Source organism: Mustela putorius, unplaced genomic scaffold (assembly GCF_011764305.1).
Source record: "Mustela putorius furo isolate JIRA1106 unplaced genomic scaffold, ASM1176430v1.1 tig00000174_pilon_pilon_pilon, whole genome shotgun sequence".
Classification (NCBI taxonomy): Eukaryota; Metazoa; Chordata; class Mammalia; order Carnivora; family Mustelidae; genus Mustela; species Mustela putorius.
The window spans coordinates 40,109,693-40,137,387 of NW_025421304.1; the positions used below are offsets into that span (position 1 = coordinate 40,109,693).

A 27,695-nucleotide genomic window follows, 5' to 3' on the forward strand; every position below is an offset into this window, starting at 1 on the left:
AATTCTCTGTGAGATACTTTGATCAGCCCCGTGTCCTCAAAGCCCAGAGCATATTTGATATCTCAGGGCCAGTGATGATTCAAGATTCAGTGGTTCGAAGGAGAGGGAGTTGTTTTTCCACTGCTTTTACACTTCAGGTGTGAAGTGTAAATGAATTAAAAATAAAAACCAAATACGAACTTTAGTGCCCCGGGAGCACAGGTGACATGTCTAGTGCCCGGGAGCCAGCCCTCTGTGGCTTCGTGGCCGCCGCAGGGGGTGATGTAGATCTAGGCAATGCAGGCGCCCTGGCAGGGTCAGCCACGCTCCTTGGGTCCCGCTGACTAACGTGTAAACCCAGCACTTGCCCGGGATGCCGTGAGCCGGACCTGGAGCGTGTCCAGCCATAGGGTCTTGAGAGATGGGGAACATTTTGTCCCCCTGAGCAGCATGTGGGGTCCGTTTGAGGAGTTTGGCTGGGCTGGCCCAAAACACAGATTCCCAGAAGGAAGGCTCCCCACTGTCTGGGAAACACCCAGGAGTAACGCTGTCTGCTGACCGCCAAGGACACCAGCCAGATGGGCAAGGGCCATACCACACCCCAGGGTGCCAGGCATGGCTGAATTCTCTTTCCAGCCAGAGGATCTGGACAGAGCAGACGATCCTCAATAATTAACCCAACAGAGCCCTGCCCTCTCCCCACCTCCAGATAGCGCCCCACTATCCACGGGGATTTAGAGCCGCATCCTTTTCTCCATTAGCATCTGAAAAACTGCTCCTGTAGTCTGGTCTTGCACAGGCTGTGTGTGGGAGAGAAAAACGTACATCAGGAAGGGGACATACGTAGGAAGGGACGGACCCAGCCCCATCAGGAGCTCAGGGACACTGTTCCTGCCGGGGGTGAGCTCCAGCAATTCGCCAGGGATCCTGGCCAGGGGAGCGAGAGGCGGTGGGAGGAAAGAGGAAGCAGCAGGAGGAGCAAGTAAGCTCTCAGGGCAGGCCCAGCCCTCGGACACCACAGGAGTGAATGCCCCAAGTGAATGGTCAAGGCCACAGTCACGGGACGAGAACAGTGACCCCTGGTGCTGGGCTCACCCCTGCAGGTGCTCGTCTCAAGCTCTCCAGACTCCAACATGAGGCTGGAATGCATCTCTGAGAAGCACGACTTGTTCCGAATGACTTTTTCCTTTGGAAACACTCATGGGCTGCTCTGTACCCTCGCGAGGCTTCGCGGCATGGGGCTGCTAACCGCCCCAGGGCCTGGTCATCCTTGTTTCTGGAAGAGGATGTCTACCAAAAGGGTCCTGTTTTCACTCCAGCTTCCCACGGAGGGAGACAGGCCAGGCTGTATTGTTTAAAAGGTGCAGTGGGGGTCTGGCCACGTGCTGCAGAGCAGGTGTCGCTGTGCACTCCCCTGCACGCCCACCCCCTCGGAAGCCTTTGCTTGGGAGCTACAGCTGGCGTGGGAGCAGAGTGGCCCAAGAGGGACCCCAGCCTTTACCATTTGGAAGGGGTGGAGGGCGCATTGGAAGAGGAGCTGGTTGGCCGTGGTGTAGACGCAAGACACGGCCAGCTCTGTTCACGCGACGTGCATTGGGGTGCTCTCGTGTGGCCCCCACATCTTATGGGAGTGGAAACAGAGGCCCAGAAGAGTGAAGTAACTTGCAGATGGTTTTGCGGGAACAGAGACCCAGCCGCTGCCTTGACAATCTTCCGGTGGCTGGGAAGCTGGAGACCGCGGCGCCACAAGCAGGACAAGGACAAGGACAAGGAATACAGGAGGAAGGGCTGGCAGAGGCGAAGAGGACGGGAGCAGTGATTACAAGCACTGAATCGGAGAAGCCATGGGGACGGCCTGCGGAGACGGACGGCTGGGCCTAGCGAGGGAAGGTCTAGAGGTCCCAGCTGGGGTCACCCACAACAGCAGCCTCAGAAGCCTTCGGGGGCTCTCGGAGCCAAACTGGACCTACCTGTGATGAGCGAAGTTGGGCCACGGATCTCTAATGATGGAAGCCACAAGGCCAAAGAGCAGGGAGAACAGAACCCAAGGACAGGGCCTTGGGGACCTCAAAAACTGGAAGCCTGGAGTGGGGAGAGGAACCCATGCCAACTCCATGATCGCGGGCACCCCTGTGCTCATTTCTCTGAAGATTTTATCTGAGAGAGGCAGAGATTACAAGAGCACACGTGGGAAGGAGAGACTCCCCGCTGAGCAAAGCCCGATCCCAGGATACTGGATCACGACCGGGGCTGAAGGCAGACAACCCACTGAGCCACCCAGCGCTCCGCCCTTTCACTCTTTAATGGGCCTTCCTGACACTTCCGCCACGGGGCAGCTCCTCCTGGGCAGGGCCATGACCCCGGACTCCAGCCCACGGCCCCTGCACCTCCCCAGGTGGCCTTTTCCTCCTCGCCCACCAATCAGGCCTTTTCCCACACCTGCTCCCCGGCTGGTACTTCCATCTTGGAGTCATGGCCAAGTTCCAGCAAGAGGATGGCGCGCTCCTCTCCCTCTCCTTTCTCTTTAGACGGAACCCTGTCTTAAGCTGGATTCTCGCAGCTTCTGTCCCCGGGGCTGGCCTCCCTCTGCCCTTCAGCTTGTCAGCCTGACCACTGCGCGTGAAGCTCGCCCCAAGGCGAGTAATCTTGTGTTCTTGTCCTCAGAACCGGACCCCCAGACTGTGGCTGCCGGGGTTGCGGCAGGCACGGAGCTGGGTGGAGACGAAGATCTGGAGACCATCAGACTGGAGGTGAAGGAGAAGCTCTGCAGCGATGTACGTACGCAGCGGTCTGGAGAGAGGGCTGTGCTCCGCGGCGGGTACCGGTCAGGCAAAAACCCTTCAAGTCCTCGCTAAGCAAAGTGCTCTGTGGCCAAGGGGGCCGACCTTCCTGAGCCGGTCAGAATGCACCGCAGACGCTCCGGCCAGACGGGCCTTATAACATGATACCCCCAGGTTCATTCATGTGCATGTCCGAGATCGAGGGGTGCTGGGCCAAATGTCTCCCCTCTAGCCCCCCACAAAGCTTGGTTTGTTTTCCCTGAAGTCACACAGCGAAGCAACTCTGTGCAGAATTGTTGAGAACAGGACACTTGTCAGCAGGGCCTCCTCCCTCCGCGGTCAGGTGCCTGGCCTCCTGCCGCCCGGCTTCCTTGGGAACACCCCTCCTCCCAGCTCTTCCCGCCTTAGGACTGGTGGCAGGAGCAGGTACAATAGGAGTTCACCCATTTCCTCATGACCCCCAGGAAGCGTACTGGGAGAGTGGGGCGTGAGAAGTGGGGAGACATTGGTCACCCCTCAGCCTCACAGCCGCGGGCAGCCAAGGCTCACTAGGGCCCCCAGAAAGACGCCCGCAGCCTTGCCCCTCCCTGCCTACTCCCCCGGTAAAGTGCACGATTCCATGTGGCTCAGGAGACACAGACACTGTCCGTGCTCAGAGCGGGTTTCCAGTTGCGGAACCCACACGCGTATCGTTAAGAAACAGCACTGGGACGAGAGAACCAGCTCTGTCTGGGATGACCCACAGAATTCATGGTTCTTATTCTGCCCGGCACCGTTCTAGACAGATCACGTCCTGATGGACTGAACCTTCTGGTAACTCTAAGAGGCCGTAGGCACCATCATCATCCCCATTTCACAGATGAGGAGACTGAGAAACAGGTGAAGCAAGTTGCCCAAGGCCGCATGGCCACGCTGTGGTGGGGCAGGAACACCAAGCAGGGCAGTGGGGCTCCACAGGTCCTCCCTCTAACTGCACAGTGCACCGCCTAATTAACAATAATTAATTAATGCACTGCCCACCCCGCGTGCTGGCTTGGCAGCTGTGGAGGAAGATACAATCGCACAGCCACAGCACAATCACTCCCCACCCCGTCTGGGGAGGCCTGGACTACGCTCACGTTACACCACGCAGAGGCCTGGGAAACGCCTGTGTTGTCTCCCCTATGACATGCTGGCGGAGTCTTTGATGACCAAGGCATTCCTCCCGACCTCCTCCTCCGCCACGGTCCGGGCACCCGCACGGAGTGCCCTCGGCTCACCAGAGGACTCCCGCCCCTTCCTCGCCCCTCCTGCACGCTCCGCTTGCAAACGACCCTCGCAGGACCTTGTGCCTGTCCCTGACTGACAGGGGCTTATTTGTTCTTCCAGGACCTGCCTGACTTGGAAGATGTGGACACAGGCGAGCCTCTGGAAGGCCAGGATGATGAGGTTATCAGCCCCGCGTCCCCACCATCAGCCCAGTGTCACTGTCCCTCTGGTCCTGTTAGAAAGCACAGCTCCATGCACGTCAGGTGCCCCCACACCTCTGCACCCCAGGGCCTGCCTCTGCCAAGCAGGTGCAGAGCTGCCCGCTCCCAGACAAAGCACCTGGGTCTTCTGGAACGTACCTGCTGGCACTGATTTTTTAATAACTCCTTGTCGTACACGCTCACCGGGGAAAACTTTTCTGTCCTGAGGTGGCTGGTGTTTGCTTTTGGGGTGCCTGCCCCGTAGAGACACACACACAGGGAAGGGCAGTGGACGAGGCAGGACTGGGAGGGGTGGTTCTCCTGCATGAATGGGCGCTGCCGGGGCCTGGGTGCGAGGACAGGGCGAGACCATCTCTGGGCAGCTCATCACCAAGGGAGGAAGTTCACAGTGGCCGACAGTTCCCATGGGGAACTCCCCTCCCAGGAGGCTACGTCCCCGCGGAGCGTATGGCAGCCGGAGGCCCAAGCTCCAAGTGCAGCCGACTCACGGCCCCGGGAGCACGTTGGCGTGGCTGGCCCTGACGGAGGGCTGGAGAGGAGCCCTGCTGGAGCGCTCACCACCCCTTCAGGGGCTTGGGGACGGCTGGCCACAGGGCATCGGTCCTGCGGCCTCGGACACACGTCCCATGGGTGGAGGGTGGGGCTCCCTCAGGCCTTTCTTGTACGTGACAACAGAGTGTTTTATAGCAGCGCCGGCACTGGGCGTTTTATAGCGACTATCCTGAAAGCCGCAATTTCCACTCATCTTTTTTAACAGATGTGCTTTCCAAAGATCACAGCCGTCTCAAGCTGGAGTGATGACAGTGACCCTGAACTGGACCACTCCTCACTCCCAGTGCCAGAAGACACCTCTGATGCCCTTTCAAACATATTCGCCATTCCCAGGGACACGTGGAGGACGGCTGAGACGCCCTTCATTGCCATCTGTGACACAGCAGCCAAGAGGGACTCGGAAACCCCAACAGGAGACACCAAGGCCCCACGCCTGCTGATCCAGGAGCTCCCCGGCGAGCCAGCTCCAGGCCAGCCATCAATGCCCCCAACCTGCCATCGGGACGCCCCACTGCCTGCTCCCAGTGAGGACAAGGACAGTGACCTACTTCCAGCCTCTCCCCCAGGTAATGCCACCCTGATTTAAAGATCACAGGGGCCCAGGTCCCCTGCTACCCACCCCGGTGGGGGGAGCAGCTGCTGGGCCAGAGGCCACTCACCACAGACCGTGGAGGCCACTGTGGATCGCGTCTCTGCCCATGGCTGCTGCTGGCCCTGCCGGAGAAGCCGCACAGCTGACCTGCTCCTGCCTGGCCTGACCAGGACTGCCAATCACCACGGGGGTCTGGAGAACCCGGGTTTTCACCCCCGTCCACACCAACCGATTCTCAGCCTCTCCAGACCCAGACTTCTGAGGGTGGGCAGGCTCTGGTGACACGAGGACAGGGAGTGTGGGACAAAATGACGGGGACGGCTGGCCTGCGGCTACAGGGCGGCCAGAGCACCCGGCTGGGCGGGACAAGCCACCAGCTGACCAGTCGGCCTGGCCGGGAATTGGAGGCCTGGGCTCATGGCCCGGGAGAGGCACATGGGGGACGTGGGGCAGCGCGGAGTTGTCGCTGAGCCTCTGCTGAGCCCAGGCGGTTCTGACTCGACACTAGCCGGCGGCCAGGCTCAGTGCCTGACTCGAGGGCGAGCACAGGTCCCGAGAACACAGCTGCCTTCTCTCCTGCCTCCTTAGGTGAGGTCCCTGAAGAGAATGAGGCGCAGGATGAGACAGAGTGCGCTGAGCCCGAGGCGGGTGAAGACCGGGAGGACATTGAGTTTGGCTTGGACTGAAGCCCAAGGTGGCCCTTCCACCTCTAGACTAATGGGGACAGAGAGCCCACAGCTAGGCCCCCCCATGGGTACAGGTCACCCTCTTGGCTGGGCTCCCCTTCCTTCCAAAGAGTCATAGTTCCTGAGAGCACTCGGCGCACGCCCCCCCCATTCACCGACCCCATGCAAGTGTGCACCACCGTGTTGCTGTGCTCAAAGCAGAGCGCGACATCCCCGGGGTCTCAGGGGCGGACGTTGTGTAACCGAGCATTACAGGCATTTTAGTATCCGCGTGAGCCCCGTGTTACCGGGTCGCTTCACATCCGCGCGAGTCCTGTGCAATTCCTTCCACCAGGTTCCCTGAGAAAAGCAGCAACCTCCACGTGCGAGGAGAAATCTAGAGCAAACGCTGGTGTCTTGGGACATTCTGAGGGCGGGTTTCCCCACAGGGGAGCAAAGTGTTCCACGGAACCACATGCTTCAGAGGAAGGACTGTAGGGGGCGCTGCCGGCCCCAGAAACCCCATCATTCCCAACCCCGCGCCGCTGCCAGGCTTATTCAGTTCCTAAACGTGGGTTCCAAGCGTCCCCCTCCGCGAAACGTCCGATCACAGTGGGCGCCGCTTAACCAACACAGACTGAGCGGCCAGCGCTGGCAGCTTGGACTCCCTGCAAGTACGGTGAGGAGCAGGTGCCCTTCCGTCACTCCGGTGTCTTGGGGGGAGGGGACAATAGCCCCAGCTCCTGGGCAGCACGGCCCACCGTCTCCTGGAGGGAATCCCCATGACACAGCCCTTCAGGACAGGACCACGAGGGCCTACTCAATTTGCCTTCTGGAATGATCTAGCAAAAGCATAAGGAGAGGAAACAATTATCCTGCTGTTCCCGTTGCTCTGGAAACGCAGGCCTGTGCCCCGGGGACTGTTCTCTTTCCACTTCCCAGCTTCCAACCACAGAAGGCACAGCAGGTCCAGGATGAAGGGCTCCCCCGGGCCCTCAGAAGCCCATGCGCGGCTTCTTCCGCTGGGGCTGAGAGCCAGAGGGGACAGGTGCCCGCTGCCTGGAGGGGGTGGCCCGGAGGCTGGAGGTCTGGGAAGAAGACACGGCAGCACCTCTCAGGGTGGTCCTTCGTGGTGGCAGCTCGGCTGTGCGTTCCTGGAGGGTCTGGGAGCTGGAGGGTGTGGCCTGGAGGCTGGGGCTCTGGGAGAGGGACGAGCAGACACCACGTGGGCTGTCCCCTCCGAGCGGCAGCTTCGCCATGTAGTCGCGGAGAGTCTGCTGCCGCTCTGAGGGGACACCCTGAGCCCATAGCTCCTGAGTGGACTCATGGGAGGGCGGGGTCACCGGTGGTTGCAGCTTGGCTTCGGGGGATGCCCGGTCTGGGCTATGAGGGGGGCTGGTGGCATCCGAGAGACCCAGGCGGCCACTGAGCGAGGAGAAAGTGCTGGACAGTTGAGTCCGGCGCTTGTGCCGCTTGGGCAGTCTGCTGGGCCCGGAGCTCCGGCCCTGCTGCCTCTCCCACCAGGCGGCCATCTGGCCTTCCCAAGCCGCCTCCAAACGTGCACTGAGCTCGTCCTCGGGGCCCGGCTCGGGGGCAGGGGGTGGCTCCGCAGAGGGGAGTGGGCCCAGGTCCCTCTGCTGCAGCAGCCGCCCTCCAGCCATGGCCGCTCGGAGACCCTCTGGCCCCTTGCGCTCCCCTGTCCTCTGCTCCATGCAGCCCAGCAGACGGCGGTGGGAAAAGGTGGGTGCAGCCCACACAGGGGGAGGCGGGGGCACTTTCAGCAGGGCCTTCAGCCATCGGCTGCAGCACGCAGTGGCCTGTGGAGTCCAGGAAGCCGTGGGGGCATGGAGGGTAGCCCCAGGGTCTGTCTGGAGGCGGAGGCGCTGGTGGAAGATATCCCCGGCTGCTGACAGTTGGAAGAGCGACAGGACTGGCTCGGAAGCCGGGAAAGGGATGATGGCAGCCAGACCTGGACATGAGAGTGACAGTGACGCCAAGGTCCAGCAGGGCACCCCCCCCCCCAGATGCACTCCCCGGCCCCAGCGCACCTATGGTTGGCGCTTTCAGACGCTCCTGCAGCCGCCACTGACTCTTGGGCTCCAGCAGGGGAAACGCGGAGAGGGAGTCGCTGCTGGAAGGGAGAGACTGGGGGTGCCCCGCCAGCCTGGGTGCAGAGGCCCCCTCTCCTGGAGGAAAGCCAGACAGCTGAGGCCCTGCCCTTCGTCCCGCCCGCCTCCTGCCCCAGCCCAGACTCCTACCTGTAAGGTGTAGCAGCCGCAGGTGCCCGCGCTGGGCGCCCAGGAGCAGCGGCCGGGGGCAGCCGGGCCGTGGCGGGGGCAGCAGCTGGGCCCACAGGGGAGCCGAGGGGAGCTCATGGTTCCACTTCAGCATGGGCACCAAGGGGAGGCGCTCGTCCACCAGGTAGAGAGAAAACTGGGGGCCGATAGGAAATGAGAAGCGTGACCGAGGGAGAACCTGACGGAGGGGGATGAGACAGGGCAGGGGAAGGACGTGATGGTGCGACGCTGGGGGGAGGGACAAGGCCAGACCGAAGGACACTACAGTGGGGGTGAGTGGGGCTTGTAGGGGGAGGCTACGCGCAAAGGCGACTGGGAAGGGGGGGGCTGTGAGCGAGGGGGAGGAACGCAACGGGGGAGGGGGCGGGGACAGCAGCCAAGGAAGGTGATGGGGATGGGTACACGCGTGCATGTGTGTGTGTGTGTGTCGGGTGTGTTTGTGTGTGTGCCTGAGTGTGAAGTCCGCACACCCCAGACGGCCGTGACCGAGGCAGGAGAAAGCATGTGATGGGACAAGAAGCTCCGCGTGGCTCTCAAGAGGAGTTCAAGGCCCGGGGCTATCCCAGCAGCGTGACCGCCCTGATGCCCCTCCCGTCCCCACCAAGTAGCGCCACACGGGGGAAGCTCCCCGGCACATCACTTGGAGTGCCACACGGCAGTGACTCTCAGGAAAGGCGCAGTCTTGTCACGCAGACTGCTACCAGGCCTTCCCTGAAGCTGTGCAACCCTGGGACCTGTGCACCAGAGGCGCCAGTTAACAGCCTGGAGTCCTGGCGGGTGGGTGGGGGGCAGCCCCTCGGACCACCTCCCCTTCTCCTGAACACACAGGGAAACTGTGCCACGTAGCACAGACTACTCCCCTGACACCCGTGCCTTTCCTCCTGCACCGTGGGGCCTCCCCACAAGGCCGTTCCCACCCGTCTGTTAGCACACGCCAGCCACAGACTCAACAGAGTCTCCCGATCCGTTTTGCCGGAGCTGTCCTCCTGGACACGGTGCCCCGGGCCGCGGGGGCAGGTGTGGCTCACCTGCGTACAGATGAGATGGAGAGTGGGAAGCAGGGGCTCGGGGCTGCACGTCCCCAGATACTGGGTCAGCAGGACACGTTCTCCTTTCTGGCATGATGCCTCTGCGCCCCCACGAAAAAGCAGCAGACCACAGCCGGGTGGGCCCTGGGGGAGAAACCCAGGTCAGCCCTCCCACAGCTTGGGGCTGTGGCAAGACTCCGACCAGTCCTCGCCCCGGGCGGGCAAGGCTCATGGCCCTGCCACTCTTCATGCCCTCTGGGGAAGATGCCCGGCCCCGGCCCTCACCATATCTGCTCTGCCCCACAGCTGTGCCTGTGCCGGTCCCCTCCGCTCACCTGAGTGTCAATAATTTTCACTCCTGTGCGGTCCCCTACAGTCAGCACCCGGGGATGAGCGGTGAAGTCTGCCCAGCGCCAGGAAGAATGGTCACAGAACACAAGGGTCTCAGGGTCCTTGTAGACTTGCTGCAGCCTTGGGGAGACAGACCAGCCATGATGGGGAGATGGGCTGACATGGAGGGGCCCAGGGTCCAGAACACATTGCACAGGGAGCACGGGCTGTGGTTCGGGGGGAGCTGTGTGTGGCGGTGGAGGGTTTTCACAGAAAAGGGGCATTACCCGTCCTGGGGGGTCCACAGACAGACAGCTCCGGAACGGCTGCAGACAGCCAGCTCCCCGGGCAGGTGCGGGCTGTAGGGCACAAGCAGGATCAGCTGACCGCCCCCCCCAACCTTTACCCACACCCAGCTCCGTGCACACCACCCCAGCCGAGCCCCTCACCTGAGGCTGATCCCAGTGGCCCCCTTCCCGACCTGCAGCACCGGGAGAGGGGCAGGCTGCCCCTGCTTACTGACCTTCCACAGGGCGCAGTGGTAGTCAGAGCGGACAGCCAGCAGGGCTGAGGGACGGAGAAGATCAGAGTGAGGGAGCAAGTCAGCAAGGGAGGGAGGCATGGAGGGAGGTGTCCAAAGGACTCACTTTCCCCTTGCACAGTGCGGGTCACCACCTGCCGGACAGGTCCTCGGAGCTGGATGTGGCCAGGGTCCCTGAGAGCCTGAGCATCACCGCTTGAGGTCAGACTGACCTCTTGGAAACCTGGGCCTCTGGCTAAGGATAGGTATATGAGCTCTGGTCACTGCAAGTCCCCCAACATCCTGCCAGTCTCTGGGACCAGGCCGAGAGCACCCCCTCCGCCAGAGAGAGCCGCCTCTACCCCGTCATCGCCCCCCTGAGAAAGGATACAGAGCTTGTCTAGAGCACCTCCTGCAGGGTAGACCAACTGTCCCACCTGGGGCGTCCTCCCGGGCACCCAGGCCAAAGCACCCCCGGTGAACGCGTCGTCCAGGAGCAGCTGCTCCCACCGCACGGCCAGCTCCTCGTGCAGCAGCTCCCCCAGGAGGCTGGCCACTGACTTGCCCAGGACGGGGCCCCCGAGGATGGAGAAGCGGCGCTGTCGGTAGCTGAGGAAAGCCCAGGGGCAGCTGGGGACGAGGCAATGGCATGAGGATCAGGCGGCAACAGTGACCGAGAGGAGGACTAGGTCCCATCCCAAGAGAGGCCAGGCCAGCAGGTGCGCGCGTTTGTTTGTTTTTAGTTAACCTAGAATTTCTTCCTTCGGAAAACGATTCCACCCTCTTCCCTGCTGCAAGAGTGGTCCGAGGTCACCCCTGGCCGCGGTGATCGGCTCATGGAGGAGCCAGACACCCAGGCCACGCCAACCACACCTTTCTCAGGGCTTTGGGTAGTGCCTCAAGAAAAACACTAGCTTCTTCCTTGAAGTCATAAGCCATCTCACTGCCCCTTAGGAATAGTTCGTCCAGGAACTGAGCCAAGCAAAGCCAAGTGAAGGAGAAAAGAAAGAGACAGAGCCCTAATCATGTTATTCCAACACCTAGATGCAGCCAAACCTGCAGTTCATAAATCGAATTCCCTCTTCCACTTAGAGTTTGGTGCGAGGAACTGGAGCCCCTGACCACATGGGGCAGAGAAACAACTGTGAGGGGAACCTGGACCCCCCTGGCTGCTTCCACATCACCCCAGCTAGGCCTCCCAGCCCGTCCTTTCTCACTAGCCACTTGCCCCCAGGGCTGGTGTCCACCGAGGTCCTGGAGTAGGCTCTTCACACTGACCACTGTCTTCTTCTTAGAACGGCTCTGTGTGGAAAGGCCTTGTCAAGCTCGCACATCCGAGGTTACCCAGACAAGAAGTGGGGCGTCCCCTCTCCTGGCTGGGCAGAGGTTACTCACCCGTGCTCCCTCCAGTTTGAAATTCTCCAGCATCAGCTTCCCCAGGGGTGCAAAGGCTATGTCCCCATGGTCCCACAGGAAGCGGCTGAGCTGCGGGAAGGGAGGCTGGGTCACCACGCACAGCCCCCACCACCCAGCACTGCCCGCTGTGGGGCTACTCACCTGTTCCGTAACGTCCAGCACGGCTCGGGGCTTCCTTCGGAATGTGAAACCTCCCCGGAAAAGCAGGTCCTGGGCAGTCACCCCAGGGTCCCAGGGATCTGACGGAAGAATGAGGCCGGAGAAGGGGTTTGTTCAGGAACCGGAGAGGCCTCACAGGTGGGGGCAGGTGTCTTAGGTGACTGAAATTCACCAGCAGGGAGGGAAGGCCTCTGTGGGGGAGGCAGGGGACAGAAGGGACTCGGGGAACAGCTTGGAAGGAGCCCCAGGAACCAAGACACTTACCAGGACCAGGAGGCAGCAGAGGAAGGGGCCCGGGGGTCTCTGGCTCCCAGAGCAGCTGCGTGGCCATGTGCGGCGCCCCATTCTGAAGAAACACAAGCCCAAAAGGAACACAGTGAACACAGCCCCAGGCCGGGCGCACACTTTCTTTTTTAATTTTTTTTTTTTTAAAGATTTCATTTATTTGACAGAGATCACAAGTAGACAGAGAGGCAGGCAGAAAGAGAGGAGGAAGCAGGCTCCCCGCCAAGCAGATGTGGGGCTTGATCCCAGGACCCTGGGATCATGACCTGAGCCAGAGGCAGAGGCTTTAACCCACGGAGCCACCCAGGCGCCCCGGGGCGCACACTTTAAAAAAATTTTTTTTTTTAATTTTTTTATTTTAATTTTTAAAATTTTTAAATTTATTTTTATTTTATTTTATTTTAATTTTTACTTTAAGTAGGCTCCACGCCCAACATGGGGCTTGAGTTGCATCCTCTACCGACTAAGCCAGCCAGGTGCCTCTTCGTTTACCTTTAATGCATAAGCACATATCTTACTAACTCATCGGTATAACAATCATCGCCGCTTTACTGGTGAAGAAGTGGAGGCACCAGGAGGCTCGCTCCAGGAAACAGCTGGTTAAGAGAAGGGGCTGGGAGCCTGGGCCAGTCCCTACCTCTGAGCTGCAGCTCCCCCCAGCCCTGTGCCATCACTGGCTGACCCAAGAACCGCCTGATTCTCACATCCACTCAGGAGACCTCATGGTTACTGACTGGGGGGAGCCCACAGGCCACTCTGCTCCCCAGCGCTGGGCTCGTCCAAGACCACTCAGCTCCGACACTCGGGGGTACAGGAGGCAGCGAGCTGGGCTCCCAGAGGGGACCGAATGGACATTAAACCCTTCTTCATTGGGGACCCTCCCCTCTGCCGGGCATCACCCTTAAGCAGCCTATCTCCAAGTGGGAGCCAGATGGCTTAGGCCTCCAGGGAAAGCCCCTTGTCCCTCGTGTCTGGGGAGGCCTCTCCTCGCCTCCTGTCTCCTCACCACCACTTTCTCCCCACTCTGCTCCGTGAGCCTCCTCTGGGTTTCGGGCAGTGCTCTTGTCACACAGGGTGATGATTTTATCCTTTGGTTGTTTGTCCTACTGGACCTAACCCTAAGTCCCCCAAAGGCAAGGGATGCCTCTGACTCATGCTGGATTTCCGAGGCCTAATGAGGCTCCCCCTTCCCCACGTGCACTGCAGGGGCTCAATAGTGAGCATCTGCTGAGCAAAGGCAGGAAAGGAAAACCGAGGAAGAGGCAGCAGCCTGTGCTCTGGAGAGAGGGGCCTCAGCCAGGGCTCTCCCCCGGATCTTCACCTCAGAGTTGTCGGGCGGGGACTCCGGCAGCATCAGGGCGTCTCTCCAGCTACACATGAAGGACAAGTCAGGGACATTACTCAGACCAAGGGGGCCAGCCATGAACAGTGTGGGTCGAAGGGAGCTGGGGAAGTCCATCCTGGAAAACAAGAACCACACAGCACGTCTTCTCAGAGGTTTGAACCTGAGCATGCCTTCCAGGGTCTCTGGGAGAGGAACAACTGCCCTAACAGGGCTGTATTTTGAATTTTATTTCAGAAAGATAATAAAGAATAAATAAAGACACAGCCTACTGCCAGATATTAATAAGTGCTCAATTAAAACCAACCAGCCAACCAGGAGGCAGGGGAGGGCAATGTGATAGGCAGCGGCAGCCAGGGAAAGCCTCGCTCAGGAGGGGGCACTTGGCACAGCCTGAACCTAAGGAAGAAAAGAACTGTGCAGACAACGGGAACGAGGGGTCCTGCCAGAATGAAGAGCAAGTACAAAAGTCCTGGGGCAGAACAGTGTGTGAGAAACAGCTGGGAAGCCAACAGAATGAATGAGGGGGAGCACGGGAGGCAGGAGATGTAGTCAGATACGTGGTGTGGGGGCGGCTTCTACTGTGGCTCTCAGCCCCACCTGTAGCTACCCTATTACAACCACTGGTGGGGAAATGATGCACCCTCCACCCCAGGCTGCTCTCCCCAAGAGCAACTCAAGTTCCCCCCAAACCAGGACAGAGTCTTCTTCCTCTGTCTTCCCATGGTCAAGTATAGTACCTTGTGGGAAATGCAACTGACCCTGTGTTGAATAACAATAAATTTATGTCAAAGGAAAACAAAATAGAATAAGTTTACATCCAGGGGTTGTGCCAGATTCAAACTGCTCAAGAAAAATAAGCAGCCACGCCTTCCCTCTTCTTCCACTAACCACAAATGTAACAGCAGTGGTCACTTCCTGAGCACCAGCAGCCACCCCAGACGGACGACCTGTTTTATTCGTCTGTTGCCCCTGTTTCGGAGCTCTCGAAACCGAAGCTCAGGGAACAGCAAACCCCCACCAAGGCCAACAGCTTGGTCCCCCCATCCAATCCAAAGTCCAAGTTCTGAACCCCTCCGCTGCCATGCATCCACAAGGAAGCAAGCATTAGCAGGAGTCCCGGAAACCAAAAATCTCTTTCCCTTGGAACTGCCACTGCATTTTATCAACCTATTCTGATAAATAAACTTATCGTTTCATTCCGCACACGCAGATACTGTCGGCACCGCGCAGGACACCCGTCCCCCAGTAAAAGCCAGTAAATACTTCTCAAACGATCGAACGTGCGTAGCTCATGGCCCACCAGCCTCACCCTAACGGCGGCCTCTATGTATAACCTCATCTCTTTGGTGAGACGGGGCGCTCTCCCGGGGCAGGGGCCGTATCTGATTCATTCCTGAGTTCCGAAGGTGGGCGGCTGCCCTCACTCTCTTTGCCAAAACGGAACAGGAGAGGGCGGTGGCACGAACCCAGGAGGCGCTCCGGGAATCCTTCTGCCCGGTCCTGACTGCGGCGCGGGAGCACCCACGGCACCGGCGGCGGCCGCACCCCCGACAAACCCACGGCACCGGCGGCGGCCGCACCCCCGACAAACCCACGGCACCGGCGGCGGCCGCACCCCCGACAAACCCACGGCACCGGCGGCGGCCGCACCCCCGACAAACCCACGGCACCGGCGGCGGCCGCACCCCCGACAAACCCACGGCACCGGCGGCGGCCGCACCCCCGACAAACCCACGTGCGCCCGTCTCCAGCTCACCTCCGCCTCCCCCTTGCGCCCGGGCTCCAGTCCCACTGACCTCCTCCGGGACTGCCCCATCGGCCAACCCTCTCTCGGTTCCGGATGGACGCCGGCACCCTTCCCACCCACCTACAAAATCCTACCCATCCTTCAGATTTCCAGACAGCAGGCCTCCCGCGGCTCCTCGGCCCAGCACCTTGGCCTTCCCCCAGAGCCCGCACGGCGGCGTGGGACTCGATGCCGAGCGCCCCCAAACCGCTCCCGCAGTCCCCACGGGGAAGGGGCTTCCTCTCTTCCCAGCACCTCGCTGTTCGCGCCACAGCACCAACCGGGACTTACACATCGAACGGGAAGGCCCAGAAGGGAGTGAGCCTCACACCCAGCCGGGCAGGCAGAGGGCGCCGGTGGAGCTCCCGACCCCCGAAAAGCCCCTCGACGAAGCAGCCTCTCTTCGCGCCCTCACCTCCGACCACCGCGGGGGACCCGCGGGGACCGCTGCGTGCCGGGCAGCCGCCGCCACGCTTGGCACTGGTGGGGGCCTCCGGCTGCGCGGCGCAGGAGCGGACGACCCGCCGTGCAGCTGTGGGGCCACCTGTGCCAGCGTCACACAGCGTGCAGCCCGCGGACCCGCGCACCCGCCAGGCCCGAGCTCCGCTCCCGGCCCGGGGCCTCCCCCTCCCTGCCCTCCCCGCGGCGCGCGCGCTTACGTGGCCCGGGCCCCGCGGTGCTCGTCGGGGGCTGGGAATTCCACGGGACGCTCGGCCGACCCACGAGCCACGAGCCACGAGCCACGAGGGAGCGGGCCAACGACACCCCGCCTCCGGGGCACGGGATGGAACGAGAGGGCGAATTAACGGTCTTCCGGGCAGGACCGGAAGTGCTCCCTCGGAGGTAGGAAGTCCCGCCTCCTAGCGTACCTTCCGCGGGCGTCCTAGAGCCCCACCTCTTGGACGGAGGGGGAATGGGCGTGAAGCCGCTGCCTTGCGCAGTAGGAGTATAGTCCCGCGAATTCAAGTCTGCGTGCTCTTAAGGCCTGTCTGACGCAGGTTCAAATCCTATGTCTGCTCAACTTCCTGTTTCTCAGGCCTGTTCTTGGGTATTAAACTAATTCATTCAGCAAACACTGAGCACCAATATGAGCTAGGCACTGTATTAGTGAGTAAAAATCCAATTAATCGGCCTCCTATCTTATGAAGCAGGCTTTACAACGAGGGGTACAGGAACCGCTGGAGTGCAAGAGTCTCTCCCAATGGTCGAGCAAGTATAGCTCTAGGCATTGTTTCTCAAATTCTAGCTTTCATTGCATCACCTGCGTGGGGTGTAAAAGACTTTCTGGATGGGGTGGGACCTGTTGATCTGTGTTGCTAAATTCCCAGGTGATGCTGAGTGTGCTTGTCAGAAGTACACGATTTTAGGAACAAATATGCAATAAAAAATTTACCATTATCTTAACCCAATAGCTCTCAAACTCGAGCATGCAACAGAATCCCATGGAGGGCTTTTTAAACTAGTTTGCTGGGACCCACTCCCAGAATTTCCTGTTCAGTAGGTCTGGGATGTGAATCAAGAATTTGCATTTCTAATGAGTTCCCAGGGAATACTGATGCTGCTGGTCCAGGCATCCCACTTTAAGAACTGTTATTTTTAAAAAATCGACTTCCAATTGCACAGCAAAAGAAACAGTTAACAAAACCAAAAGACAACTGACAGAATGGGAGAAGATATTTGCAAGCGACATATCAGATAAAGGGCTAGTATCCAAAATCTATAAAGAGCTTATCAAACTCAATACCCAAAGAATAATCCAATCAAGAAATGGGCAGAGGACATGAGCAGACATTTATGCAAAGAAGACACCCAGATGGCCAACAGACACATGGAAAAGTGCTCCACATCACTCAGCATCAGGGAAATACAAATCAAAACCACAATGAGATACCACCTTACACCAGTCAGAATGGCTAAAATTAACAAGTCAGGAAATGACAGATGCTGACGAGGATGCGGAGAAAGGGGAACACTCCTACACTGTTGGTGGGAATGCAAGCTGGAAAACAGCATGGAGGTTCCTCAAAAGTTGAAAATAGAGCTACCAGCAATTGCACTACTGGGTATTTACTGTAAAGATACAAACTTAGTGATCCGAAGGGGCATGTACACCCAAATGTTCATAGCAGCAATGTCCACAATAGCCAAACTATGGAAAGAACCTAGATGTCCATCAACAGATGACTGGATAAAGAAGAGGTGGTATATATACACAATGGAATACTATGCAGCCATCAAAAGAAATGAAACCTTGCCATTTGCAACAACGTGGATGGAACTAGAGGGTATTATGCTGAGCAAAATAAGTCAATTGGAGAAAGACAATTCTCATATGATCTCCCTGATACGAGGAAGTGGAGATGCAACATGGGGGGTTAAGGGGATAGGAAAAGAATAAATGAAACAAGATGGGATTGGGAGGGAGACAAACCATAAGAGACTCTTAATCTCACAAAACAAACTGAGGGTTGCCAGGGGGAAGGGGATAGGGAGGGAGAGGGTGGTTGGTTATGGACATTGGGGAGGGTGTGTGCTATGGTGAGTGCTGTGAACCTGGCGATTCACAGACCTGTACCCCTGGGGCTAATAATACATTATATGTTTATTTTTAAAAATTTTTAAAAATCGATTTCCAAATTCACGGCATCCTTCTGTATAGTTTTTAATCTGGGAGGTGTTTGAGATCAGACACTTGCCTTTCCACACTGTGGAGTACTGCCTGAGCTGAGTGCTGAATGAGCGGGAAATTCCAAAAAAGCAGAGTTCCTACAGGAGAGAGTCCCCATTAGACTGAGAAAAGTGGGTTCAATAAGAAGTAGTGATGGAAGGATGCAGAAGGGGGCCTTTTGGGAGCTGACAAGACTGCGTTCATCTCAGTGCTGGTTACGTGGATGTGTTCAGGGTGTGAAAATTCACCAAATGATCTGTACACTTTTCTGTACATGAGGTATATTTCAGTAAAGCAGTTTTTAAAAAAAAAATCTGATGCTTTATCACACTGAAACTTCCCAATGCACCTTCTCAGTTGTCTTACAATGTGGAAGTCACTCTATGAGGTCAGGAATTCTTCTGGGCTGGTCACTGCCATACCCCCCAAACACCTGGGAGAGTGGATGCTTGGTAAGTACTAGAGTTATTGGAAGGGAATTATTGGAATGAAATGAGATGGTTCTTCTGAGAAAATGCCAGCACTTTTATTTAAACTGAAAAAAATGAACTCATACTGTTTTTGATAGACACTAATTCTGTTTTAGCCAATTTGTTTGATTAGAAGGGTAGGCTTTGCCAGTGAGGTCATTTGGAGAGTGTTTTTCATAAATGGAATAAGTGGAGCTTGCATCTCCATGGTTTTGGTGGAAACACATTGGAAAGATGATTGTAATACATAATAAACTAGAAATTGCTGCTTTTGTAACTATTTAAACTATTTAAACTAAAAACTCAGGGATGTATAGTTTTTCAAAATTGTTTTGAGGTTATATATACCAAAAAAATGAAAGCCATTTATATTAGCCATTTATATTATTTTCAAAAAATGAAAAACATCTGCTGTAACAGATTTCCAAGAACCCAGTGGCCTAAGACAACGTAATATTGTGGGTGCTTGGGTGGCTCAGGTCACCATCTCAGGCTCTGCACACAGCGGGAAGTCTGCTTGAGACTCTCTCTCTCCCTCTACCCAACCCCCCCACTCTCTGTCTCTGAAATCAATACATCTTAAAAACAACAACAACAACAACAATGCAATACTGTACAGGTTTAGAGGTCAGAAGCCTGAAAATGGGTCTCACTGAGCTAAAACTGAGATTTTTAGCAGAGCTATGTTTCTTTTTGTAGGTTCCTCGGAGAATCTACCTTCTTGTCTTTTCTGTCTTCTGAAAGCTGCCTGCATTCCTTGACTCATAGCACCCCTCCACCTTCACAGCAGTTGAGGCTCAGGATGCCGGCTTTCTGATTCGGCCTTTGTCTCCCTCTTCCCTATTTAGGGACCCTGGCAATTGATTACCCTAAAGCAGTCTCCCTCTTTTTTTAAAGAAGATTTTACTTTTAAGTAATCTCTGCACCCAACGTGGGGCTTGAACTCACAACCCTGAGATCTTGAGTCACGTGCTGCACATACGGAGTCAGCCAGGTGCCCCCAGTCTTCCTATCCTAAACTCAGCTGATTAGAAACCTTAGTTCCTTTGATAACCATAACGCTCCTCTTGGCATATGATGTAACATGATCCTAGGCGGTGGGAACAAGGACACGGACATCTTTGGTGGACTGTTATTTTACCTATCGCCCCACTATTCTGTATCCCCCTTAGGATACAGAATATCCTCGCTTCTGCATTGCGAGGCCAATTCCATTTCTTCCCATCTTCTTTCCTTTCCCTAAACAAGCTCTTTTTCTTTTTTTTAAATTGACATGCACTTACCGTGCAGTAAACTGCACAAGTCTTAAGTGTCCAGCTTATCAAGTTTTTACATACATGTACCCCCCAATAACCACTACCCAGATCAAGACAGAGGACATTTCTGCCACTTGAGAATTCCCTGGTGCTACTTCCTAGTCAACACCCCCTTCAAGTGGTAACCATGACTCTTTTATCCTCATAGATTAAGTTTGCCAGCTCAAGGAATGTCTATCAACGTAATCATGGGGAAGATGCCCTCTTCAGCCTGGTTCCTTTCGCTCAAATGCCTGGGAGATTCACCCAGGTTTTGAATTTAGCAGTAGTTCCTTGCTGTGGGGCTACAGTCTCTGGTAGGACTCTTCCCCGCTTGTCCATGCAGTTGCCGGTGGGGGACGCTTCCGAGCTCAGTAAGGCTGTCCCTGTCTCTTCGTGGTGGTAAGCAGCTGCCGCTCCACTTCTGAGCACCTGCCGAGACGGCCCCTCTGCCTGCCGAGGCCTGCTTCCACTCTCTGAGCTCTCCCCGAAACCAGAACGGTTCTTCCCGATGCCATTCCTCGAAACGTCTGAGAAGGTGACTGCACCCTGCCCCGCTCTTCCCCAGTCAGATATTCCTGGTCCCTCCACCCGCCTGCTCCGATCAGGCCCCGCTTCCTGGGGAGCGTCGTCAGACCCGAAGGCGGCGATCGCCGGCGACGGCGGCGGCGGCAGCAACAGCGACGAACCTCACGGACTGTGCATGGAGGAACGGGCCGAATTTTCCCCGGCGCCGGCTCCTGCAGGACTCCGTGAGAGCTGTGGCCCCCTGAGACCCTTGCGTACTGCATCGTAACAGGCCATAACGTGACCATCTTCACCCCTAACCTCCTCCTGTTTTTCCCCCTTCGTTCCTCGTCCCTCCTCTTCAAGAACTGCCGTTTTGTGGGGTTTCCTATAAAACAACTTAAAATGCCTGCTGAACCACCACCAAACCGGGCGGGGGGCTGCTAAACGGATAATGGGGGCTTCGGGGAGGCCCTGCAGGGGACACTTCTTAGATGTAGATCCTGAAGGTGCTGTGGGGCCGCTTCGGTCGAGAGCACTCGCCTGGATCGGCCGCAGACGTTCCCCGCACGCCCTGCCGCCCCCCGCCCCAAGCTTAGCGGTTGGGGCTGGGCGGGTAGGATGGGCGCACTCTGGGGCGGCCCGGGGCGCGGACAAGGCAGCCAGACCCGCACCCCCAACCCCCTTCCCAGGTCTTCCTCTGCAGGACCACCAGCCCGGAGAACCCGGACATGGGAGCGGCCGCCTTTCTCCCCAACCCACTTCCCCGCCTGAAACCCGCACCCCGGAAGTGGGGGTTAGCCAGGAGCCCGCCCACTCTGCGCTCCACCTCCCGGCAGCCGCTACTCAGGAAACTGGCCTTCCAATTGGCTGGACAGAGTGTCCAACCTAGCTCTGCAGGCTTTCATTGGCCAGCAGTGAAGGAGAGGCGGAGCTTGCCGTGCTCTGGCCGCTGAGCCACGTGCTCCTCGCGCAGAGCCGCGCGCACGGGCACGTGTAAAAGGGCGCAGGCATCGTGAGATTGGTCCCGCAGTCCTTTCTGGTCCCGGGTCCGGCCATGGCTTCGGCAACCAGCACCGCCTCAGGCTCCGAGGACGGGGGCCGCAGGAAGCCCCGTCTGGCGGCGTCGTTGCAAATCAACCCCAGGCCCAGACCCTGGCGGCCCACGGCCAGCCTGGGCCAAGATCCCTGGGAGCCCGCTGTCCCCCCCAACGCGGAGAACGACGAGGGGGGCGGGCAGCCTCAGGCCTCGGCAGCAGGGGACGGTGGGCCCGGGGAGGGGGCCGGACTCGGGGATCTGGGGGCAGCCCGGGCCCGGGAAGAGCTGGGGGGACAGATGGGGACGTCCCCGAGGGTCTCTGTCCCGCCCGCAGGGCCTGCCGGGGACCTCCCGACGGCGGCCAGGCAGCTGGGCCTGCCGCTCAAGGACCCGCCGCAGGGCCAGGCCGTGGCCTCGCTCGCGCAGTATGCAGCCAGCCTGGGCGTCTCCCTGATCTTCCGAGAGGACCAGACAGCAGGTGAGGCCCGGGGGCCTGGGACCGCGGGGCTCCCTGGGCTAACCTCGCATGAAGTCGGAGGGACCGTGAGCTGGGCCTGAGCCGGGAGCCGAGGCCGACCTGCTGGGAGCCGCCCGGTGCCATCGGACCGGAGAGGCCGCAGCAGGGGGAGGGATAGCCCCTCTGAAGCTTGGAGAGGTTAAGTACCCACCCCTTCAGCGCGGGGATGTTTTGAGGGCCAGTTATATGCAATTAGAGTTTCCATGCCCACACCGGAGCGACCCTAGTGAAGGCCAGCTCCTGACCGATGGACCTCCCCAGCACGGTTTGGTAATGGCAGCAGCGCCAGGAGATGTGACCGCTAGCATGGCCTCTCCTCTTCCTCCGTGTGTCCCCCGACCTCTCACTCAGACACACACAGCTGTGGCCCAGGTCCCACATTCCCGTTCCCAACCTTAAAGCAGAGCATTCCCAGTTTCTAAGGAGATAAGAGACTCTGTCCAGCTTCGGGGCACCTTGGTAAGATTGCCTAGTAGAACCCGAAATGAACAGCTCAAAAAAAGGGACTGTATTAAAAATGGACCTGGAACATGGTTTTTTGTTTTTTTTTTTTTTAATTTTGTTTTTGTTTTTTAAAGATTTTTATTTATGTATTTGACAGAGACAGAGATCACAGGTAGGCAGAAAGGCAGGCAGAGAGGGAGAGGGGGAAGCAGGCTCCCTGCTGAGCAGAGAGCCCGATGTGGGGACCCTGGGACCATGACCTGAGCCGAAAGCAGAGGCTTTAACCCACTGAGCCACCCAGGTGCCCAGACCTGGAACACGTTTTAATCAGGGACAGTAAGACAGCAGGCACGGAGAGGATTGTCATGGTGGAAGAATTAAGGACAGATCCCTAGGAACAGGTGGCACGGCTCACCACAGAGGGTCACAGGGGACAGAACCGGGATTGGCCGGGAGGCAGAAGGGCGGGTAGAGAACAATGCAGAGCCTTTGTTGGGGTTTCTGGGGAAGGAATGGTTGAGGCAGGCAGGTACGCTGGGTAAGCTTATGATTGTGTAAGACGAGGCATTGAGTAGTTTTGGTGTTAGGAGGGTGTCCCTACTTGCCCTGTACCTGCCTTGCGGTGATCTAGGATTGATGGTCTGGATTGGTTGGTTTCTTTTCCTATTTTAAGATTTATTATTATTATTTTTTCTATTTGAGAGTAAGCTTATGCACAAGCAGGGTGAGGGGTAGAGGGAGAGGGGAAGCAGACTGCCCCACTGAGCTCGGAGCCCAATGAAGGACTCCGTCACATGACCCAGAGACCGTGTCCTGAGCCAAACTCAAGAGCTGGACAGCCAACCAACAGAGCCACCTGGGTGCCCCTGGACTGGTTGGTTTCTAAACCAAAAGTGTGTTGGCGGGGCACCTGAGTGACTCAGTTGGTTGGACATCTGCTCTCAGCTCAGGTCATGATCCCAGGGTCCTGGGATGGAACTCTGCATAGGGCTCCCTGCTCAGCAGGGAGTCTGTTTCTCCCCTTCCCTCTGTCCCTCCCCCCAACTCTGGGATGAGCTGTTCTGTAGCTGCACGTGTCTCTAATCTTCTGTTACGTGACACAGTTCCTTGGCCCACCTTTGTGTGTAGGACACTGATGTTCTTGGAGAGTAAAGGCTGGTGGTTTTGTAGAAAGCCCCTCCACTTGGGTCTATTTCCGTGGGACTCGGTTCAGATTATGATTTGGGGCAGGAAGCGTGCTCAGTAACCTCGCATCCTTGGCTGCACCCCCCGGGAGGCCTGGGATCTGTCTGTCCTGCCACTGGCGGTTGTTAGCTAGGAGACCCTCGGGAGTGGGGGGCCGCCCCGCAGGGGTCTTCATGCTCCCCTCTGTGGTGAATCTGGCACCAGGGACTTCCCTGATGGTCCTGCACCTGCTCGTTGGCATTCGGGATGCCCTCGTAAAGGGAGTAAATCCTGGTGCTGGTGAGAAGTGCTGAGATGCTGGCTCCCTTCTCAAAGGGCAATCCTTTTGGGAGACACTTAGCAGTGAGTCCAGCGGAGAGCCACGAACCAAAATAGGCTCACACACTTTCACCGAGTAATCCCAGTTCCCGGGTTTTCTTCTGCTCCGTGTCATAGCCACACTAGACACGAGAGCATTTGGTCGATGAACCTTTCAACCAAGGAGAGTCACAGAGCCGTGTGTGCTGGGAGGGGTGGGTTCTCTGGACTCTGGCCATAGGCATCTTTGTTCCTGACGTCTTTGCCACGAGCCTTTTCACCTGGTAACTCACTGGCCATAAGGCAGTTTTGCCATGAAAGATTTAAAAAACGGATTGACAGTTTTGTGGGACAGTTTGGTTTCATCAAATTGGTTGCCAGTTGGGTTTCATTTGTCCACTGACACAGAATTCCCATTTTAATATTGTATGAGTCGCAGCCCTCCCGGAGGTCCATGCAGAGTCTGAAGCCCCGTTTCCCAGAGAATTCTGGACTGTCCACACAAGGGGGACAATTTGCCCGAGGTAATGACAGTGTCGATGCTCCCACAACACGGTGCTTTAGAGCTCTGTCCCAAATATGCAGTTCCGTATTCGGAAACTGATTCCTTTCTTAACAGAGAAAGAAATTTTAGTGAAAAAAGCAAAAGTGCACTGTCAAGCAAGGAGATGTGTAAGACCGTGTGTGAACCGAGAGGGTTTGTAGACCAGACCTCCGGTCCAGTCCATAAGATGAAGGTCCTTCGTTGTGCCGCATTACCACGAAGCCACACTACACGTTTTGATACGCTTTCAAGCATTTTGTATTTTGTGGTCATCATTTTAACTTTGTCATTTATTTCTCACGTGTCATTATGTCCTTTCTGATGAATATCCTTCTGGTTTCTTCTGATTTTCTTTTATGGCGAAATTGCCCCATGACCCACCATAGTTCGGCGGTGCAAGTAGGGGTGGGGTCAGGAGAAGCAGTCTGAGAGGGGCTGGGGCTCAGGGGGCCCCCTGACGGGGACAGAGTGCGGGGCGCTGCTTCAGGGCCCCCCTGTCCACAGACCCATGCCTTCCCTTCTCTGTGCACGCCGAGCTGGATGGGCTGCTCTGCCCCGCGGGCAATGCCGGCAGCAAGTCCGAGGCCAAGCAGCAGGCAGCGCTCTCTGCCCTCCACTACATCCAGAGTCAGCTGGGGAGCCCAGGTAAGCCAGAAAGGTGACCCAAGTGGGAGCGCGGGCAGGGTTGGGTTGTCGCAGAGACCATCTGGTCATCAGGACCTCGCCTACAGGGAGCTGGGGAGGGGGTGCTGTGAGCTGACTGCTGTCAACCCCGGGGGTTGCAGGGAGTGCTGGAGGGGCAGCCCAGCAATTTGGAGTTGCTGGAAGATGATTCCTCCCGCCATTCCCACCAAGGAAACTTCTTGGCTTCCAGGACAAAGGACAGGCAGGCAGGCCGGCCCTAGTATGCATGATAACCGATCCCCTTGTCTTTGTTCCAGAGTCTCCAAAGACCCCCAGCAAGCCTCCAGTCGACCCCTCTGAGTGTAGGTAGGTGGGCCCCTGTTGACCCAAGCCCTGGGGTGAAGGGAGGGGCACAGTCTACAGGGTCCCCACCTCCGCCCTCTTCCCCACTGTGCAGAGAACATCCTGACCCATGAGCAGCGCTGTGCGGCCGTGGTCAGCGCTGGCTTTGACCGTCTGGTGGACCAGACCTCACCGTACAGGGCCTGTAAGGGGACCGTGGCTGCCATCATCTTGGAGAGAGGTAGGGCTTGCCCGGCCCCCACTTCGGGACCCCTCCCACGCCCCCCTCTACACCATGGACCCCTGGCCTTTTCCGGCATGGCTCTGCCCCCCTTCCCTTAACAGAGGTCCCAGGTGCCAGGGGCCACGCCAAGGAGATCTATGAGCTGGTGGCGCTGGGCACAGGCAGCAGTAGCTGTGCCCGTTGGCTAGACTTCTCCGGGCGGCAGCTCCACGATTGCCACGGGCTGGTCGTGGCCCGCAGGGCGCTGCTCAGGTGAGGGGTGGGCCGGCGGGGGGCACTTGGCTGCAGGCCCTGGCGGGCACACAGGACCCCGCAGCCCGAACCGCTCCTCCGCCTGCCCCCCCACCCCCCAGGTTCTTGTTCCGCCAGCTCCTGTTGGTGACCCAGGGTGGCCCCAAGGGCAAGGAACGGTCGGTGCTGAGCCCCCAGCCTGGGTCTGGGCCTCCCTTTGCCCTCAAGCCCCGGATCTTCCTGCATCTCTATGTCAGCAACACCCCCCAGGGAGCTGCTCACGATGTCTAGTATGTGGGGGGCCCTGGTGGGACAGGCGGTGTGGGGGTGCCAGAGGAGCCGCCCTCATTCCGTGGGGGGCCCTGGTGGGACAGGTGGTATGGGGGTGCCAGAGGAGCCGCCCTCATTCTTGCGTCCTGGGCCTTTGCTCCCTCTGCCACCTCTGCAGCCTCCCACCGAGCTCCGAGGGCAGCCTCCTGCAGAGCCCGCCCTCCCGCCTGCAGGCGCACGTCCGTGGGGAGCTGAAGCCTGTGTGCTACGTGGCCCCCGCGCTCCGGGACACCCACGTAGGCTGCCTCTCGGCCAGTGACAAGCTGGCTCGCTGGGCTGTGCTGGGCCTGGGTGGTGCCCTCCTCGCCCACTTTCTGCCTCCTCTCTATGCCACCAGCCTGGTCCTGGGTGAGGGCCCTGTGGGGCTGGGGGGGAGGGTGGAAGGTGGCGTCTGCGGGGCGGTTATGGGACAGGGCGGTGGTAACTGAGACCTTTTCTTGTGCCCCTCTGCTCCCCCCCAGCCGACCCCTGCCATGACCCCCCAACCCTGAACAGGGCCATCCACACTCGGCCCAACCTAGACAGGGGGCCCTGCCTGCCAGCCCCCTACGCCCGTACCACGTTGCACCTATTTGCGGGGCCTGCTGTGGCCCCCTTGGATCCTACCCCCAACACCTGCCATGGCCTGAGCCTCAACTGGAGCCTGGGGGACACCGACGTCGAGGTCGTGGACGTGGCCACTGGGCGTGTGAAGGCCGAGTAAGAAAGGCCCGTGGGTGGCATGCTGGTGAGGGGCCGTGTCTCCCTGTCCACGGGTCAGAAGCCTGCATCGGGAGACCAGCTTGGGTTCTCATCCTAGCTCTGGGACCTGGGACCTGGGCTGGGGCTTCTGTCACCCACCCTCTGACACCCATGACCCCCCACCCCAACAAAACTGAACAGCGAGAAGGGAGATGGCGTGAGCAGCGTGGTGTGGTCTGTTAGCTCCGTCTCCAGGCTTCTCTCTCCATCTCCAGTGCCGGCCTCGGGCCCCCCTCCCGCCTCTGCAAGGCAGCCTTTCTCCGGGCCTTCCGCCAGGCTGCCAAAGCTCTCGGGATGTCCCACCTCCTGGCCTTGAAGACCTACGAGGCAGCCAAGGTCAGCGCCTTGCCTCCCCTCCAGCCCGCTCTGTCCTGCACCCCCAGCAAGCATGCGATCTCCACCTTCCTCCTGTCCTGTCCTAGGCCGGACCCTACCAGGATGCTCGCAGGCAGCTGTCCCTCCTCCTGGACCAGCAGGGCCTGGGGGCTTGGCCCTCGAAACCACTGGTGGGCAAATTCAGAGGCTGAAACCCATCTCCTGGGCCGAGCTGGATCCTGCGGAAGGAGGATCGCTTCTGGAGAGGGGTGGGGAGGCACGTGGGGGGATGGGAGATGCACAGGGTAAAGTTGGGGTTGCGGGGAGGGGCCTACGTGGTGGGGGTAGGGGCTGTTGCATATTCAGACTGAAATAAAGAGCAGTTTTTGGTGCTTCTGCATGTCTTTGGCTCTTAGTTGGGGGGGTGGGGACCTGCAGCCTTCTGTAGAAGGGTTCAGGAGTGGGGCAGCGCCATCTAGCCAGCAGAGTGGTGACCCACGGAGTCGGAGAGGATGGCAGGTTTTTCTAGGAAGGTAGCCCCAAAAAGTTCTTGGCAAAAAATAACTGTTCTGGGCACAGAGCTTTCTAGGGGAAAAAGCAAAATGTCTTATCACACAGATCCACTCATCTTTGGGGGAGGACCCAGGTGGCAGCCTCATTGGCCCCGGCTGGAAAATCCCTGGTGGACCAGTAGAGACT

General features: G+C 58.3%; 3 protein-coding genes across 7 annotated transcripts in view; 2 read left to right on the top strand and 1 right to left on the bottom strand.

Moving 5' to 3' along the window:
* The window catches only part of DNAAF1 (dynein axonemal assembly factor 1), a 21,891-nt gene extending 15,558 nt beyond the window's left edge, over window positions 1-6,333 (top strand). The window contains exons 9-12 of the mRNA XM_045076374.1: window positions 2,644-2,753; window positions 4,128-4,187; window positions 4,986-5,346; window positions 5,961-6,333. Coding sequence (XP_044932309.1) covers window positions 2,644-2,753; window positions 4,128-4,187; window positions 4,986-5,346; window positions 5,961-6,058 — 629 coding nt within the window. The 3' untranslated portion in view covers window positions 6,059-6,333. The remainder of the gene's footprint in view (window positions 1-2,643; window positions 2,754-4,127; window positions 4,188-4,985; window positions 5,347-5,960) is intronic.
* TAF1C (TATA-box binding protein associated factor, RNA polymerase I subunit C) lies at window positions 4,357-16,030 on the bottom strand. 5 transcript variants are annotated; one of them, XM_013056980.2, is made up of 15 exons: window positions 15,863-16,030; window positions 13,394-13,532; window positions 12,052-12,133; window positions 11,770-11,867; window positions 11,608-11,697; window positions 11,441-11,514; window positions 10,604-10,842; window positions 10,340-10,456; window positions 10,142-10,259; window positions 9,980-10,051; window positions 9,698-9,833; window positions 9,363-9,506; window positions 8,296-8,470; window positions 8,086-8,220; window positions 4,357-8,006 (listed from the first exon to the last, which is right to left on the bottom strand). In XM_013056980.2, the coding sequence occupies exons 2-15, from the start codon at window positions 13,529-13,531 to the stop codon at window positions 7,033-7,035; spliced, it is 2,592 nt and encodes an 863-aa protein (XP_012912434.2). In that variant the 5' UTR covers window position 13,532; window positions 15,863-16,030; the 3' UTR covers window positions 4,357-7,032. The 5 variants fall into 5 exon arrangements, with proteins under 5 accessions (XP_012912434.2, XP_012912433.2, XP_044932306.1 ...); XM_013056979.2 differs by having other exon boundaries at window positions 8,086-8,223; XM_045076371.1 differs by having other exon boundaries at window positions 8,086-8,223; window positions 10,216-10,456.
* Window positions 16,031-21,130: 5,100 nt separating this feature from the next.
* Window positions 21,131-27,379, top strand: ADAD2 (adenosine deaminase domain containing 2). Its single transcript, XM_045076594.1, is given in 10 exon segments — window positions 21,131-21,660; window positions 24,674-24,814; window positions 25,111-25,167; window positions 25,251-25,376; window positions 25,481-25,631; window positions 25,733-25,900; window positions 26,059-26,288; window positions 26,402-26,639; window positions 26,897-27,017; window positions 27,104-27,379. Coding segments are annotated over 10 exon segments (1,797 nt in total). The 5' UTR covers window positions 21,131-21,200; the 3' UTR covers window positions 27,209-27,379.
* The last annotated feature ends 316 nt before the right edge of the window (window positions 27,380-27,695 follow it).

What these genes read in the sequence shown, in the direction of transcription:
- TAF1C (XM_045076371.1), bottom strand. Translation starts at nt 13,531, where the DNA reads ATGGACTTCCCCAGCTCCCTTCGACCCACACTGTTCATGGCTGGCCCC. An exon ending in TGAAAATTATTGACACTCAG is followed by an intron (nt 9,507 to 9,697) that starts GTGAGCGGAGGG and finishes TTTCTCCCCCAG; the next exon opens with GGCCCACCCGGCTGTGGTCT. An exon ending in TCTGAAAGCGCCAACCATAG is followed by an intron (nt 8,007 to 8,085) that starts GTGCGCTGGGGC and finishes TCTCATGTCCAG; the next exon opens with GTCTGGCTGCCATCATCCCT.